Genomic DNA, 18,471 nt, shown 5'->3' on the forward strand with positions numbered 1-18,471 from the left:
TTAAGCATAACCCAGTTTTCTCAAATAATTAAAAGAAAATCTCAATCTGGATCAAACAGCGAATACAAAGACTCATAAAGAATTTGCCAAGAGAAAACAAAATCTTTGCCGAAGAAACAAAAATGCCATTGGATAAAATTGTAAGAGAATAAAAGAAAACCAAGGTATTAAAAGGCGGGAAAGGGAAAAAACAGGCGAAAATCCACACTGCACAATTGCAAATCACACTTAAAAGTACAAAAACAAAAACGGAGCAGACACTTGTGGAAATGAAAAGTACATGCAATGTAGCAAAGATGCTAAGGGCTTACTTATGTGTGTGTCTTGTCTGAGTGCTGCTTGTCTGCTGCATAAAACTACATGTGGCTTGACCATGTAGCAACGGTTTAAGGAGGGACTTGTTGTCTGACATAACACATTACCAAGACTGGAAGAGACACATCTCAACTAAAACTAAAATGATTTTCTTTTTATCAAGGGCAGCTTCTCTACTGACTCAGGTATCTCAACACACTGACTCAGGTATCAAACCATTTTGAGGTCTTATCTGATTAGTTTTTGAACTGCCTGATTAGAAGGCCAAAGAACAACATAACTATTTGTTTGTTTACACTAACTTCCTGCAAATTGATCGCAATAGGGGACTATAATATTGTACACAAAAAGATGCAGGTATAAATGGTTTAATGTTGAGGTCTTTTATCGCCCGTGTTGGTCTGTATAGTGCTAAATTTGTTGATTTTAGAGGTTTTTATAAGGCGCTCTTATGGTCGACCTGCGATTTGCTTCAGTTTTGTGCTGAGGTCACACAACTGATATGAGAAATTGCGTGATTCTCGTGGAACATGTAGTTAGCATAGCCACACTACGAACGTCTCATAATCCGAGCATGCAATTGTATGTTACCCCGTTCGCCAGCCATTCGGAGTCAATTAGAAACTGGGACGTCATTTTGAGCAGAAATGCGGACTGAGCTGTTGATTGGTCAGTTTGGCTGTCATGTTTTAGCTATACAACAACAGGTTACGGAATACCCGATAGAAGGCGCTTGCTGAATGGTCAGAATCTGGAGGTCAAGATGCAGTCTTAATGTCAGTTTGCATAATTCTTGGCCGAATAAGCGTATATCACCGATTGATACTCATCGTCGACCTGAGGGCTGCTTATTAACAGCAGTTTGATATCGTTCTACACAATCATTCGGTTTATTTAGCACTTACTGTAAAAAAAAAAAAAAAAAATCAAAATACAGTTTACTTTTTTTGCGTCAAATTATTGGCAGCTGAACTGTGAGGTTGGCAAGTTGGAAGCAAACAATCCTGGTTTTATATTTTGCCTAATGGGGCGCAGATTATCGATATTTTTTTTTTGCAGATCCATGTTTAGATGACAAAACTCTGTCCAAGGTCGCTACGATGCTTGCTGGTAAATGGGTAACACTAGCAGTTGAGGAGCTGGGCTTCACCATGCCACAGTTGAGACTATCGAGAAAAATCATGAAAAAGATCTCAAAAGGCAAGGTCTGGAAATGCTTGTAACATGGAAACAGCGCCAGTCCACCAGTGTTAACAGCAGAAGAACCACGCTGTGCACAGCATTGAAGAAGATCGGAAGAGCAGATATTGCAGAATTTCTTCGTCGCGGTAAATTCATGTTTATTGTATGTGTAATGTGAAGAGAAATTTAATGATTGACGTTACTTTCAGATATTGAATTTATGTGTTCAGTAATATTGCTAAAAAAAAAAAAAGTAAGGTATTTGCTCTGGGTTGCATGTCTATGATTGTATGTTCTAATGTCATGGAACCGCAACAAATTATTTAATGCAAACTTGTTTTCTTCTTTAAAAAAAAAGCAACGAAGGATTTAAAGCAACTTCGGAATCGATGGCGTATTTTTCACATATTTTTTTTTATTTCACTTGGTAGATGTCCACAATCTAGGATAGGGGACCACTGAATCAGGTGTTAATTTATTATTTCGTCACTGCTAAAGAACTCCCTGAAAGCAGCAACAACCTTAAAGTTGAGTTTCCTGTGCTCAACAAATTTTTCAACCTTTCACCACTATGTTTATTCCAAAAAACTCGCTTCTCCCCTCTGTGGACAATGGTAATCCTCTAAACAATAAACTTTTTTTTTTTGGGTACAAACAGATCCGCTTTGGGAGCAGACTGGCTCCCGGTCCGTTCACTATCGTTTCTGATTGTGGGGCGGCAATCAGCTTTACCCCACACCATTTAGACCAGTATTTATTGTCTTGAACCAATCATTCTAAATTGTAAAGTAATAATTCAATAACTAAAAATGGACTGATTTTGTCGGTCGATGTCTAGTTCAAAAGTGAATATCTTTTATATTGCTAGTAAAATAACAATTTATTTGAAACGGAATCTGTTTGCCCGTGAATATACTCGAAACAAGCGTGGGGGAACACAGCTTTAACTAAACCTGGGATGGTTATGCATTTACAACGACAATAATATAAGCATATTGTTTGTGAGACTCTCATTTTGTAGAAACGGGATCGAATGCCGAAGAAAAATAAGAGTACAACTTATCTTAACATTCATCTGTCACCGAATGAACTTATAATTTCAATTGCACGATAATGAAACATTCATTGTTTGTTTTATATACAACGCCTAAATGAATCCTCGTCTTCAGACTGTTAATTGTAACTGCTGCTAACACACGCTCAATGTTTCAGCATCAGAGCTGTGTTATAACGCAACAAGAGTGTGACCGTGCATTGGACGATTTACGGTGGAATTGAACTTCTATTTTTTTTCGACACGATCACGCTGTCCGTTGGGACGAATTATTCAATGACTCGTGACCAACGACCCACCAATCAGATGACGGGGATTTGCTCAGGAATTGTATACTCAACATATCTTTCGATCGACGGGTTGTGATTTCTGTGTTTGTTTTGATATCGAATGTTTTCTAATGTCCCTTCTAACAAATCGAAAGATCAAACAAAATCTTTTTGTTATGTTTCTCATACTGCATTAGGTATGTCACATGCCCAGGAGACCGCTAAATCAGGTATGTATTGGTGAATTTGGCGCCCCTTAAGTTATCAATGCATCACAATGCTGGAAAACGGTTTCTGCAATGTGGTGGCTTTCTAATAATAATAATATTCAAAATTCATAATATATACTAGGAGGTTTTGCAGCGTTACCGCTGTGAGGTAAAGCTCAGCCAGTGTTACTTAACATTGATGCTTAGTGTGTCAATGATATGAAATATTTGTAGCAAATGTCCAGTCCGCTGAGATGTATAAATCTATAACACATCCCTTTTTGATAAAAACAACATTGTTCATACTTTCCTGGCGACTAAGCTAAGGGCGCTCTTCCTTGATATTACTTAAAGGACACTGGAACCAAAACGCTCTTGAAATGACAATATGAAGAATATTAAAAAAGCAAGTTAAATCGGACACAGATGTTAATTTCAAGCAATGAGTTTGAAGAGTTTTATTACATGGGCCCTTTAATGTCTCTTGAAAGTTCAGAGTGCAAAGAAATGCAATCAAATTCACGCGAGGTGCTGACTTTGCTGGATACACACCCGTACCCCCGTAAAGGTCCTGGGTCGGTTTCGACTCTGATTCTGAATCAGATTTGACCTAACAATTTTCAGGGTCAAAATGACATTTTCATGGGTTCACTTTTCTAGGCCATTTTGAAAGTGTCATTTTGCACAAGAAAATATTTTCATCTTGACAAATAGTATGTCAGGTCGTATCTAACCAGATTTTGTTTTTTTAGAGTGCACGAAGCTTCTAGCAAGAACGGTTTGGGAGAAAGATAAATTCACAGCACCTGCGTCGCCAGATCACTTTTTGAGGAGGGGGGGGGGGGTTGAAGACTAAATTTGCAGCAAACCACTCGGTGCTGGTAGGTAGCCAGAACTGTTCCACGACAAAATTGAAAGTACGGTGGCTTGACAGCCTCTGAGTTACTTGGCTTGCTGTTAAAAAAAACAAGAGAAATCACTAACAATATTATCGACAGGACCATTTTTCCGAACAAAACAATTGGGGGGGGGGCCACCCCAACGCCCCCTGATTAAAAGTCATTTAAATATATTTATGTCAAATGCATTATATTTCATGAGTCATAATCATGGAATATATTGTGGCCTTATGCATTTTTAATATGGACACCTCTCACTTGTCCATAGGTCCTGATCATCTAAAGATTTGCCAGCAGCTGCTTTTCAGTTTCTACGAAGCCCATGCAAGTAAAATCCCAGAGCTCGTGTCTTCTTCCGTGTTACCGGCGTTGGGTGTTGATGAGTTTCTATATTCATTTAAATCTCCTTAAGAGTGGTCAGCAAACAACACGTGAAGACGTGAAAATGTATGAGAAAACTAAGATTTTGAATAGACCCAAAACACAGAGCAACTGGACACATGGGAGGATATGTATGATGAAAAGAAGGTAGGGGAGAAAATGGTTCTTCTTTCAGGTGGGGCTGGATTCGGCAAATCGACTCTATGTGTGTGACGATAGCGAATACTTGGAAGAAACGTAAAGAGTCAAAAGTTGCCAAATTACGTAAAGGGTCAAAAGTCGCCAAATTACGTAAAGTGTCAAAAGTTGCCAAATTACGTAAAGGGTCAAACGTTGCCAAATTCGAGCTCCTGTTCTTGTTGAAGTTGAGTCAATTCAAGACAAGTTGTGTCATAGATGAAATTTTTGATCAGTTGTTGCAGCGCACTGACAAACTGACCAAGTCAGATGTGAAAAAGGTTATCAGTGACAACGAAGATAAGGTCGCATTCTTGATGGATGGGTTGGATGAAATACCGAGCCACATTTTACAATCTACCGAGGGTGTATATACAATCAATGATTTGTTGACAAACAAGGTATTGCTCAAAGCTGTGTGTTGGTGACAACACGGCCAGACATGGTTCGACTATGTCATTAGGGCTTCGAAGGTTACGCTAGGGTTGAAACGAAAGGCTTTACAGTCGATAACAGAGATAGTTTATCAAAGCACACTTTCCAACAATATATCGCATCCGGAGAAGACTTAATTTCGTGGTTGAAATCACACCACTCTCTCCAGGAATTGTCACTGAGTCCAATCATTGCATGTATGCTATGTGTGCTTTGGCCGAACAGACCTGACCCATCATTACCATTGCCAGACAAGTTAACAACTGTGTACACTGAATTTGCAGAAGTTCTTGTTGAACGCCGCTTTAGCTCACTCAGTGATGCTGATAAGCAGCAAGTAATGAACAAATCTTGAAGGGATCGGGACAAGTTGCATTCGAAGGGCTTCTAGATGGAGAAAGACTTCATTTCTCCCAGAAGAGTTCAGTAGGGACAATCTGTCTTGAAGGACGGTTGTCAAATGGGTATCTTGCAGAGAGAAACTGTCTCGAGCGGTCTGAAGAGTGTTGAAGTTGTCACTTTTCTTCATAAGTCCCACCTAGAATACTGCGCGGCACACTACCTTATCAGTTTGCTAGATAGTGATGAACAGAGCTTCCGTCGATGTATTGATAAAATCATCATAGCACTCGGTGTTTCGAAAGTAGAATATGTGCTTCGATTTTGCTGCGGTTTATCAAAACAGGCTGCTGCCCTCATCCTGAGCCGTGTAGGACACGGTGACGACAATGTTGCACGATTGTGTTTGTTTGAGTCTGGTTCAAAAAGGCTAGCATCTAAACTATGGCCTCCAAGTAAAATTTTCTGCTACGGCCAACAGGACTTAGTAGCACTGCACTATTACCTTACAGAGTCTGGTATTAAACTAAATGGACAGCCTTCAAAATCAAGTGCAATTCATGTGCCGACCTGCGAGTTTTTGGAGATATTGTTCGATGTTGCAAAAGTGACATTCGGAGTATGACCATCGATTGTGTCCTGCAGGATCAAGGTAATGAGATGTTGCGGCTACTTGCGAAACACTTCAAGCAGCGGATAGGGCATTGCTAAACAAGAAATTGTTAGGTATAAGAGGTTTCCATTCGTGATGGTGAAAATGTTGATGCTAAGCGTCTAGCAGAGTGTATTTCCCATTTACCAAATCAATTATGGACGGTCCATGTACCCTACATATCGCATGATGACACTGCGCATTAGCGGATGCACTGAAAGGATGCCAGTTACATTTCTTTACATCGCTGCGCGTCAACATGCACAGTCACGTTGCTAGATTGGGTCCTCTTGTTACACCATCCTTGAGGTCCTTGGCGTTAAGTTTCTGTAGACTGGATGATACTGATGTTGAGGGCGTTGTCAGCCTCCTCCCTAACGGGCATGGTTTGACCAACATTCTTCTTGATAAAAATGCATTCATTTTGAAGGCAGTGAAGACACTAGCAGGTCATTGTCGGGCTCTTTCTAACCTGACCTGTTTGGTATTTAGATTATTTGATGATGATGATGTCGAGGAAGTGTTGGAGCAATATCTTCCACAACTGAAACACAATTCTGAAAAAAGTATGGAGGGTAATTTTATCTGCAACTCATATCAGGAGGTACAACAGCTCAAACAAAATCTTGGCGTGGCTGATCTGTCCGGAGGGATATATATATACTACACCATGTCGGAGCGCTGGAGAGAAGAGCTAGAACTGCTTGAGGAAACATTCCGATCATTAGACGAACGGCTCCTCGGTCAAATGGAGCTCATATTAATGGTTGATGTTCTGAGTGTCGTTGATATCGAGTGGCTTGCAGGATGCATGAGCCATCGTTACACTCAAGTTGAGAGGTTAAGCCTCCAGGTGTTATCCCTATCACCATCATATGTCACTGGCCTACTAAATGCACTGACTGAGGGATGCAGTTTAAGCAGTCTTGAAGTATGTGGAACCAACATGCACGGTCATGTGAGGGATTTGGCTTCACTTGTTACTCCATCCTTGGAGAGGTTGACATTAGAAGACTGTGACCTGGATGATGATGACATGACAGACTTGACTCGCATACTTTCTGCTGCGCAGTATTTGGAATCACTGGATGTTTCAGGCAACAGTTTCAGTTTGAGAGCAGTGAAGGCTCTTACTATCTATCTCCAAAGTTTCCAGTACCTGCACTATTTGGAGCTTGGAACGACGATCTCGATTGCAATCTTGTAAAACGGGTTGTTAAAGAAAATCTTCCAAATGTCAAGATAGAATCTTGAAGATTCTATGAAACAAAGGTCTTGACAACAACTAGCTCAAATAAAAATCACTTTTAGTTGGTTGGTTAAATGTAAGCTTCCAAACGTAACAAAATCAATATGATCACCGAATCAAATCATAAATTCGAACCAAAATAGTGATTTGTTTCTTCAGAAAAAAAGCTTTTTCTGTAAGAAAAAAACCCAAGATCGAACTAGTCTACACACATTATAATTACATTAATATCAGTGATAGGCGATCGTAAAAATGAGAAACACACAGCATCTTATGTTTGAAAGTTGGAAATTATCTAAGCGTATAAAAAAGGAGGAAATTCAATTTTGTATTCAGTCTCTGCTATTGCTTACATTGACAAAATGGAGCCGTGATGTCCTCTTTGATGATAGATGCGTGATTTGCAGGGACAGTATTTTTCAGAGTATTTTTTCGTCCTTGGTTTTGAAGCAGTTGTTTTCTCATCTACATTTGCACTTGTGTTTACTGTGTCGGAGTTTTTGTATGGTTCCTTTTTTAACAATTGGAAGGCTCATGCTTGATTCCCATCGAAGCTTAAAGTCACAACAAACCAATTGCGCCAGAAAAACTAAAAATGTTTCCACACAAGTGTTGACTGAAATGTTTTGAATCCTCCGAAAAATGTTTTCCTGTATTATATAAACTATCGAAGCCAAATGCATCATGCATGTGATGTGAACACCCAAGACATGAACGCCCCCCAGTCGCCCCCCCCCCCCCCACTCCACTGAGATTTTGAGTTTCTAAAAAAAATATCATTGATCTACATGACGCCCCCATGTAATGTTCCAGCCCCCCAGCGCCCCCCAACACTGAAAAATTCCTGGCTACGCCACTGATGAACGCAAAGTTCGTGACATATTTTCGTTGAAAGTTTCTTGTTTGGTTCTAAACATTTATGCCATGTGTCAGCATTATCAATGTCAACAATTTCATTGGCATGAATAATTTAGCTCACTACATCATTCCTTTAACACGAGCATCAAATATTGTCTCCCACGCATAATTTGCTGTCTTTACATATGTCACTAATGATCTGTCATACCAAGATGACAGTTCAAACCATTTCATCTTAAAACTATGTCATCTTAAGGTCATCTTAAGGACTTGTGAACCTTGGTCCGTATAGTTCTACGTTCTCTGTGTATAATACTGCACAAGATGGGCCACAAGCAGCACTGAATACGTTATGAACCGTTGAAAGAAAGAAGTACAAATTACAAACAGCAACTGGTAAATGAATTGCATCTCTGACTGTTTATAACATGGAGCATCACCTGAAAGAAGTAGCAGGGTAAAAAGGGGAATAATTTTGTAGCTTTAATTTTGATGGACAAACATATTTGTTTAAGCTTTCATAATATTGAATTTCCACAACCACGGAGAGAACTCAGATAACAGGAGCATAAATATTCATAATTCAATTTCGTTGTGGTGTTTCATTTTTTCACCGAATGATTAATGTAAGTGATGAAATTCCAACAAGAGCAACTCTACATCTGGCTCAGTAAGGGGTTTGTTTTTATTAATTGATTTCAACAAACTAATCCAGAAATGCAGTCTAAAATCTTATTTTTTATACCAATAACTATTATGATCTTGAAAACACCTGTATGTTTTGAAAGCAGAATCGTGTCAAATTTGAGGTTTTGTGTTCTTTCTTTACGTATAACGTTTTCCTAACTGTATGTTTGTATATATAACATTTGCTTGGACATTTGTGCATCTTGAACAGAAAATTAATGTTAAAAGCATTGTAGAAACAAAATCGTGAAACAACTGGGGCAAGTTGTCTGTGTTAAGGTTTGGCATTATATTGTCACGGTTGAGCAGTTATTTACCGTGTATCACAAATTTAAACAAAGCTTAGATTAGAATGTGTTTGTTGAAATCACTATAATGTTGTTTTCTACGTCGTCGTCTTCATTTAGTTCTTTTTTTGTAATGAGTAAGAATTATATTTGTAATGAAGATCACCATTTTGCCTTGAACCAGTTTTTATTATACTGACACATTTGTAATTGTTGGCAATCATAACGTGAATCATAAATCTCAACAATGTTTCTATTTTTAAATGAACTTCCACATGGTCTACACTGAATAGGGCACAACGAGATTGAAACTTTGATGAGAAATAAACTAGTGATTTTTCCCCCACAATGTTGACATATCAAGATACTGTAAACAAAACTGTGTTAAATGTTTGAACAATTTTTTTTTAAACTGAATTATAACCACTTCTTTTCATTGGATTTTTTTCTCAGATGTCAGTTGATGACGAATGCTGGTTAGTACCATCAAGTACACATTGTAAAAGTAAATATTTACTTATCGGGTTGAAGTCCAATGACCGGCTAAATACCCGATTGTTTGATCAACAGTTTCAGAGGAGCACACTTTAAAATAAGTGTGCTTGTTTTTATATTGTTGATAATACTAACAGACTTTCATACTTTGCAAAAAATCTAAACATGTCTTTGACCAAAGTTTTGAGGAAGTCGGCACAAAAAGTGTTCAAACTTTATGTATCAATTGTAGAGTGGAGAATGGGGAAACGTGGAACAAACAAGAGTCAGAATTAGAGAATGATTAATAATTTGAAATCAATGGGCAATGATAATTGCTTACATGGGGATTGATAAGGACGATGTTGAAAGCTTGAAGATGGGTAATGAACATTATGTGATGTTATCACACGAATGTATTAATTGAGGTCTCTTTCATTGAAGGATTATAAAGTTTTGCGTCAAAGATAGAATGAGATTCAATAAATGTGGTTGTAGATTAATGAAAAGGACCAACACAGATTGTTATTTGTTATAATTATATTTGGAAATATTTAGAATTTAGAAAGCTTTCTTGTTTGATTTGTTGAAACACCAAGTGTCTTTTTGCAACACTGATCATATCTCAAGGGATGCTTGTGCAGTGCACAAAAGAACGTGAAAGTATCACGCGACTGCACATCCAATTTGTAAACATATATATTTTGGTCTATACATGTAGTTACTGATTCAAGATGGTTCCTGTGAACCATCTTGGAAGCAGACAATTTATCTGAAGATTATTCATCTTTGATGTAATCAACCCGTTCATGAATTTCTGTTACAGTTCATAAACCGATATGCCAGAAATCATTCAATTTTGTAGCAAAGTTCCTTTTTAGAGTAAATGATGCATCCACATGGATTGTACTAAACTGTATTGAAACTGTAGATATGCAAGTGTGCCTAAAGAATATAAATGGTTTATATTTTTCTGTGTAACCTTGTTCAACTTCCAACGTTGATCTTTTTTCGCTACAACTCTAGCTAATGATAATGTGTATATTTTGGACAAAAAAATTATATTCTTCTATAAACATTTGCTTTTCTAATAATTTGCCAAAATATTCCCAACCGAAATAAAAGGATTGAAATTAAAGAAAAGAATTTCATTTCAATGTGTTTTATTGTAGCATTGTGTGTTTATTTGATACGGTGACAAGAGGCGCTCACTTGTAGCTCAGTCCAAAAAGCACTAATATGCTATTTAAAAACTGTAATTTCATTCATTTTTTTTTACAAGAAAAGGAAACTTATAAACAAAACAAAGAGAAAAAGACAGCATAATAACTGTCACGGTGACCATAGATGAAAATATGATGTAGATCAATAATTCCATGTCAACAACCCAAAGTAAACATGAACCCATAAGTTTAAAAGGGCCAGATTGAAGGGCCATCGCTCCACTAAATCAAAAATAATTAATCAGTTGATAACAGCTGGCAGCTAAACTTTAAACAACAAAGATGACTGGGACAAATTCCAGGCTTCCTTCCATCACACGCCCTGCCAGCCCTCATTCTAATTGGTCTGGAGACGCCTGTGCTGGAAATAATAGAGACAACGTTTCTTTAATATGTTGGAACATCACCTAGTAGGGAGAATCCCAACTTGCACAGGGTTTGTAGTCAATACATTCTCCCTCGAGATGTAATAATGGGGATATCCAAACTCATTACCAATCGAATTATGAAATGATACTTATTGTATCGCTTTAGTTGTTGATAGAATATGAAAGAACACCTGTCCAATACGATTGGATCTGTGTGGAAAGTCGTTCCTCGTTTCGTTTCGTCTTCAGATGTCACGAATGTACACGGTGCCACCTCAAACAAAAACCCGAACCGTTAAAGCGCCCTTCTTTTCACATCTTGTATTTAGTGCATGCATGCCATGATTTTTTTTATGGTTTTTATTAGGCATAATAGTAACGATGTTATCACCACATCCCCTTTTTATTACCCCATGCGACAAAACAGCTGGTAAAGAAATCAGGCTTCGACAAGTAACAGAACTTTGTTTACGTTCGGCCAGAGCAGTTTATTGCCAGATCGATTATCAGCAAAAGTTTTCCGGTCGCTGCAATCCGCGAAAACTTGTTCATTTTGTTAAGTAAAACATCAAATTGTCTCCAATTGTTTGCGATCATAGGAATTGTTAAACATTAACGCAAATATTAACAATGATTTTCCGGTCGTGGCGATCCCCGCGAAAATCTATAGCCCAATGTCATGTTCCCGGTCGTAGCGATCCCCGTGGAACCCAATAACAGAGCTAAACAATAACTGTACAAGTATTATTTCCGGTCGTTGCGATCCCCGCGAAATAATAACGTATATCCAGTATTCCAATTTTTTCCGGTCGTAGCGATCCCCGCGAAACAGCAACAAAGCAATAACATAACTGTACAAGTATATTTCCGGTCGTTGCGATTCCCGCGAAATAATAACGTATAAACCAATAATCCCATTTGTTTCCGGTCGTAGCGATCTCCGCGAAACACGTTAACGAAACAATCACATTAACTGTACAAGTACAAGTGTATTTCCGGTCGTTGCGATCCCCGCGAAATAACAAAATATATCATCACTATTCCAATTGGTTTCCGGTCGTGGCGATCCCCGCGAAACCCAAAATCCGCCTTACGGTTAATTGCGTGCCAAGCAAAACATTCCATCATAATTCTCCGTCCCCGTTAATTTGCCAAACAACTTGCATGTTTCCCGAACTCCACTAATTTACACGGATTTATAATACATGAAAAACAAGGTCTGTTGTACAAAAATGTACAGTGAGGTTCAACACGAGCCCGTGATAAATCGGTGTAGTGATTGACATTAAAAATGTTGTCCGACATGACTTTTATCAAATTCAATGATTTCAATGGTGACTACAAAATTCGGGGATGTCAACCTTGAGTAAATTGATAAGCTTTAGACTTATGCAGGCGTTCTGAATGAAATTCCGCTCTGGACTCCAATTCGGGGAGGGGCGAAAACCTCCTGGAAACCTCAATAAATTGCTCTTGATCTGTTACCGTGAGTTTCTGGTTTAATTGTTTCAATTTTAATCAGTGATGCAGTTTGCTTTTATTGTTAACTTTGATTCACGTTTTTTAAAGGTTGCATTCGCTTTTATTATTTGAAGACAGATCATATTCGCGATATGGAATGTATTCTGGAAACAAAACAAGGAACGGGTTTAGATTCGCAGAGTTCCCAAAATGAAACCAAAGCGGTCCCATTGAGATAAGTATTTGTGGATAGCTTTAAAGCAATTGTTAAAATGAATCAAAACATAATCACGTGTAGACAAAAGACTGTTAATAAACCATTTTAAATAGTTTGTACATTCTTTGAGGGTTTATCACAACGCTAGCACTGCTTCTTGGAAACATTTCTTTGAAGACAATTTTGTGCACGACAAAATTGTATTTCCCTGCAAGTTCAACACAGTCCCCAGTGAAATTAATTTTCAGGTGTCGTACAGCGCGTCCTTCACACGCTGCAATAGTTACCATTGAGCTTCATCAGTTTCAGCGTAAGCACATTTGTTGTGCTCTGGTAGATCTGAATGGGTTCTGAGTTGAGTATTGCGTTCTCTACGCCTCCCCCGTCACAACACCACAGCACTGTATCTATGGTAACCGACTTGTTTACCTGTCAAACCATCGCTCTTATTGCTTTGCCGCGGCTGGGAGTCGTCATTCCAGCACTGATTCGCTCTGTATCAAGCCTCGTCCTGGTTTCAGAGATACAGATATTTGGAATAGTCCTTAGCAACATCTTCAGTTCATCATGGCGTTTTGGTCCGAATTTATCGTCATCGTTGCTATCATTTCATCTATCAAAACTGTACTTGGCTCAGGGTTCTGTCCTTCTCGGCTCTCTGTCAAATGCCTCTCTCGGCTCATTGTGGAATGTTCTTGCCCGCCAGAGTGGCAACTGTGGGGGAACGAGTGTTATCGCATCACTCCTTTACCGCATACTAGGGATGACGCCAAGACAGCTTGCCAAGACATGGGAAGCAAGATGGCTGCTCCTCGCTCGCTGGAGGAAATGAACTTTATGGTGGAATTGGCGCAAAAGGTGGACAGTGCATACTCTGCCTGGATCGCCTGCAATGACAAAGAAATTGAAGGAACTTGGGAGTGTGACGGTCAGGAAGGTCGCAAGCCCTTCTTACTTTGGGATGATGGGCAACCAAATGATTTATTCAATCAAGATTGTGTGGCAATAAAGTCGACAAAAAACGGCAAAATGGATGACGAATACTGTTATCGCTCTCACTTGGCGTTTTGTGTTCGTCGAGCTGCCTGTACTCACGGCCTATTAAACCAAACTTCGTCACTGATGCCTCTCTACCGACACACACGGCCGCAGTCTCAACCCAACCTGCCTCCGCGACCGCAACATCCGGGGGTTCATCACCGAGAGCGTGGCCGTCCGTGGCTCAACCGACAAGGAGCCCAGATGTCGCTCTTTCAACAATAACATATCTGCAGAAGGGAATCAGCTGAATCCAGGACACATATCAACAGAGGGCACCGGCTAGTCATGGACATTGAAGTGTCTTGGAAAGGTAGTCTACCAACATGATTTAGTTTAACACTTACATTTACTTACCGGTACAAGAATTGTATACGGGAAGTTGGTGACGATGCAATTAATTCGCTTTTCCGGAAAATAAGAAAACGGGCGACCGAACTTTTGTTCGAGAAAGCAAAAAAGGTTATCAATAATCGTTTCTATAGCAGATAAGATTTGATTTGAATTTTAAAACACAATTATATTTGAATTGCTTTTGTCTGACTCGTTTTATCCAAATAGAAATGCACTTTAATTTATAAGTTTCTGCGTTAGTCAAACCGCGTAATTACAACTATACAAACAATTCAGTTTTAAATATTCTTAAATTCTTATGTTTTCGTAGATGTGACTGTGAATGAATAGTTCTTGTATTTCCACGTCTGCTTGCAAATTCACATGACATAACTCAAAAGTTTGTATTGGTTTGTATGTGTTAAAAAATCAAATGATAGATTCAGTCTTAACAGCAAAATATCAAAACTAATACTTAGTTGTCAGATCGATGTGATGTTACGTGAAATTAATTTTAAAACAAGATTTTGGTGGTAATTTATGAATAATATTGTAACGAAATGTGTCCAAAGATCAGCCAACAGCCGGAATTTTATTGAACATTTAATTATTTGAAACTGTTTAATCACTTAATTTGGTTACATGTCTGTTTCAATTGAAAAAAAGTGTGAAACTTTTGCTAGTAAACGTACGTTGAATTTCACACTTAGGAGGACAGTCAAGCAATTTTTTGGTTATGAATGACGTTACTTTCAACAAAATATATATATATAAAAAATAGCCAACAGCCGGTCATTTAACTACCGATGTCTATGAACCATTTAATCATTTTAATTAAATGGTTTTAGCAGCTAATTTTGGATCCAAGTAGGTTTCAATTTTAATTGGGAATAGTTAGGATTGTGAAGATATGTTGTGGTAGTTAATTAAAAATAAGTTTTGAAGCTAATTGTATCTTTGTTTTGCGGCTGTGCTTTCTACCTTTGCAAAGCCCCATTTTTAGGGCGTGCCTAAAATGGTTAAACAAGTCAAAATAGTATCAAAATTCTGTGTCAGACATTGACAACCCGTTTTCGTTAATCCATTCGACTTCAATGCCAAGACACTAGAATGGCGTACACGTATAGCGAACACATCTGATCATCTTCAAACTCTTGCTACCGAAGGACTAACGAATCATCATGTACTTATTCAAAGGTTTTAGCATTGTAGCAATCACTTCAGCGATCAATGCTCAATTTAGGTCAGGTTCCTGCCACTCTCGACTCACTGCCCAATACTCTTGCCGGCCAGAGTGGCAATTGTGGGGGAACGGGTGTTATCGCCTCACCCCTTCAACCGTACGCATACTTGGGTGACGACAAGACAGCTTAATTTTGCCAAAACATGGGAGGCAAGATGGCCGTTCCTCGCTCGTTTGAGGAAATGCATTCCATGGCGGAATTAGCAAAAGATGGGCAGTAAATGCTCTGTCTGGATTGCTTGCAATGACACCGAAGTTGAAGGAACTTGGGAGTGTGATGGTCAGGAAGGAAGCGAGCCCTTTTTGGAATGGAATGATTGAGAACCAAATAATTCCGGCAATCAAGATTGTGCTCGGATGGTCTCATATCACCATGACAGAATGGATGACAGTCAATGCAGTCAGTCACACAGGGCCTTTTGTGTTCGTCGAGCAGCCTGCACCCACGACCTAATCCAACTCCGTCACTAACTCCGCCTCTCTACCGACACCCACGACCGCATTCTCAACTCAACCTGCCTCCTCGACCACAACATCCGGGAGTTTATCACAGAGGGCGTGGTCACCTATAAGGACATGTCCGCCTAAGGACGAGTTTCAAAACACTGATTATTTCTGTCTCTACTCTGAATAGTGTATCAGCTAGTCATGAACACTGGAACCAAGTAGGATGGTTTCTACAAACCTGAACTACCTGAACACACACATGTCACTTTTAGTGACAATATATTCGTTGTTTCCGCTTTTTAGACAAAAAATACGGCGCTCGATATTTTTATTAAAAAAAACAAGGTAAGCAAAACTCGTCCTCATAACAAAACAGAAAGAAATTTGATCTAAAAGGCGAAATATAACTGATTGAAATGTTAAGACAGACAAATTAAAACCGAATAGCTGTAAATAACTTGTGTAAACCGCATTTTTGAACATTACAAACAAGCTTATATTTGAATATTCTTAATTTCGTAAATGGTTATTGTTAATTGTTGTGGGTGTGACTGTTAAAATTTCCCCACGAGTCTGCTTGTAAATTTGCTTGAAATTACCGACACATTCTGTGGAAGAGTTTGTGTAGACCTGATCATTGAGGTGTAGTAGAGGTTTGTATCGCTTGGATTAGTCAAACGTTTGTGCTTTCATTGTTACTCAATTATAAGAACAAAGAACAACCTCAGACGTTCCTTCATCGAATAGGGTCTCTATGTGCATATATTGTTTGCCTTTAAAAATATGTATTCGGTGCAGAAAAATAATACGTAGTTGTCAGATCGGTGTAGTGCATTTTACATGTATTGGTTATTTATGACAAACGTTACTTGTCAATCATTTTCCTCCGATGTTAACACTCACAGAGTTTATCTGAACACCTTTTTCATATTATAGTTTGAATTAATATTTTATGGTTGTTTAACATATTCCAATTCCAATTCAATTCAATTCAAATAATTTGTGCACGACAATTTCCTTAAAAATGCATCACAGTCTCCAGTGAAATTAATTTGCAGGTGTCGCACAGCGAGTCGTTCACACGCTTCATTAGCTACCCTTGAGCTTCATCAGTTTTCAGCGGAAGTACATTTGTTGTGCTCTGATAAAGTTGAATGGTGTCCGAGTTGAATATTGAGTTTTCTGCGCTTCCCCTGAAAGACAATTAATCAGTGTCTCTATGGTAACCGACTGTATGAAGTTGTTTACCATTAACAAAAATCGTTTCGTATTGCTTCGCCGCTGATTCACTCTGTATCATGCACAGTCCTGGTTTCAGAGCTACAGATACTTTGAATAGTCCTGAGCGACATCTTTACTTCTCCGTTCATCATGGCGTTTTGGTCCGAATTTATCGTCATCGTTGCTGTCATTTCATCTATCAAGGCTGTATTTGGCTCAGGGCTCGGCCCATCTCGGCTCTCTGTCAAATGCCACTCTCGGCTCATTGTTGAATGCTCTTGCCCGCCAAAGTGGCAATTGTGGGGGAAAGCGTGTTATCTACTCTCCGAAACACCGGCTACTTGGGACGACAGCCAATCGGATTGCCAAGCCATGGGAGGTAAGATGGCCGCTCCTCGCTCGCAGGAGGAAATGACCTTGATGGTGGAATTGGCGCGAAATGTGGACTTAAAGTTCTATGCCTGGATTGCTTGCGATGACAAAGTCGTCGAAGGATCTTGGGATTGTGATGGTCAGGAAGGAAGCGAGCCCTTCTTGGCTTGGCATCAAGGAGAACCAAATAATTCGGAAAGCCAACAAGATTGCGCTCAAATAGGCCAGGGTGGAATGGATGACGTATCTTGTGATTTGTCAAGCAGGGCGTTTTGTGCTCGTCAAGCTGCCTGCATTCACGGCCTGACCCATATCCGTCACTAATGCCTCTCTACTGACACTCACGGCAGCAGTCTCAACCCAACCTGCCTCCTCGATCACAACATCCGGGAGTTTATCACCAAATGTCACCTGTGGCTCAGCCTGCGTAAAGGAGCCCGGATGTCGCTCCTTCAACATCGAATAACTGACAAAGGGAATACGATATATCAACCGAAATCTAGTCATGAACATTCGAACAATTTTTGAAACGTAGTCTGCAAACTTGATCTTAACACTCATACATTTATTCGAGAATTTTGTGACAATTAATTCGCTTTCCAGCTATTATAGGAAAAATGGGGCGACAGAAATTTGTTCAAATACGCAATGTAAACCATTTACGAATGAGGTAAAAATTGAATTGAAATGGAAAACAAATGTATTTAAATGACTATGGTCTGACTCTGTATCTCAAACAGAATGCGGTGTTTTATATTATGAGTTTTTGTCATTCGACACCGAATATCAATACTGTTTCATCAGATATGGAAACCATGTAATCTCAATTTTTAAAACATCAATTCACTTTACGTTCTCTTAATTTCGCAAATATAAATGACTGTGAATGAAGTGTACTTTTTATCCTAATCTGCTTGTAAATTCGCACGAAATTTCTCAAGAGTTTTTATTGGTTGTATTTGTTAAACTTTAAACTGCTGAATAATTGTCGAGCTGCAAATAATATTACTTTTGTTAAGACATAATCTAATAACTGAACGTCAGTGCATTTTTTTCGGTCGATGTCTCATTCGAAAGTGGA

At 38.9% G+C, this 18,471-nt stretch overlaps 2 protein-coding genes and 1 long non-coding RNA gene across 3 annotated transcripts; all 3 read left to right on the plus strand.

Annotated features, from left to right (window-relative positions):
- The first annotated feature begins 1,579 nt into the window (after positions 1 to 1,579).
- Positions 1,580 to 4,308, plus strand: LOC119738736. The gene is made up of 3 exons (XR_005272498.1): positions 1,580 to 1,643; positions 3,018 to 3,050; positions 4,197 to 4,308. It is a non-coding gene; the product is annotated as an uncharacterized LOC119738736 (long non-coding RNA).
- An 8,995-nt stretch (positions 4,309 to 13,303) lies between these two features.
- On the plus strand, positions 13,304 to 13,999 carry LOC119736813 (perlucin-like protein). Its single transcript, XM_038210823.1, has one exon. It carries the CDS (start codon positions 13,304 to 13,306, stop codon positions 13,997 to 13,999), a length of 696 nt encoding a protein of 231 aa, XP_038066751.1.
- Positions 14,000 to 17,168: 3,169 nt separating this feature from the next.
- LOC119736814 (C-type lectin domain family 4 member M-like) lies at positions 17,169 to 17,714 on the plus strand. The gene has a single exon (XM_038210824.1). It carries the CDS (start codon positions 17,169 to 17,171, stop codon positions 17,712 to 17,714), a length of 546 nt encoding a protein of 181 aa, XP_038066752.1.
- The last annotated feature ends 757 nt before the right edge of the window (positions 17,715 to 18,471 follow it).

The sequence above is a fragment of the Patiria miniata genome, unplaced genomic scaffold (genome assembly GCF_015706575.1).
Source record: "Patiria miniata isolate m_02_andy unplaced genomic scaffold, ASM1570657v1 HiC_scaffold_3, whole genome shotgun sequence".
Classification (NCBI taxonomy): Eukaryota; Metazoa; Echinodermata; class Asteroidea; order Valvatida; family Asterinidae; genus Patiria; species Patiria miniata.

Coding starts and splice junctions, on each gene's coding strand:
- LOC119736813 (XM_038210823.1), top strand. CDS start 13,304: ATGGCGTTTTGGTCCGAATTTATCGTCATCGTTGCTATCATTTCATCT.
- LOC119736814 (XM_038210824.1), top strand. CDS start 17,169: ATGGCGTTTTGGTCCGAATTTATCGTCATCGTTGCTGTCATTTCATCT.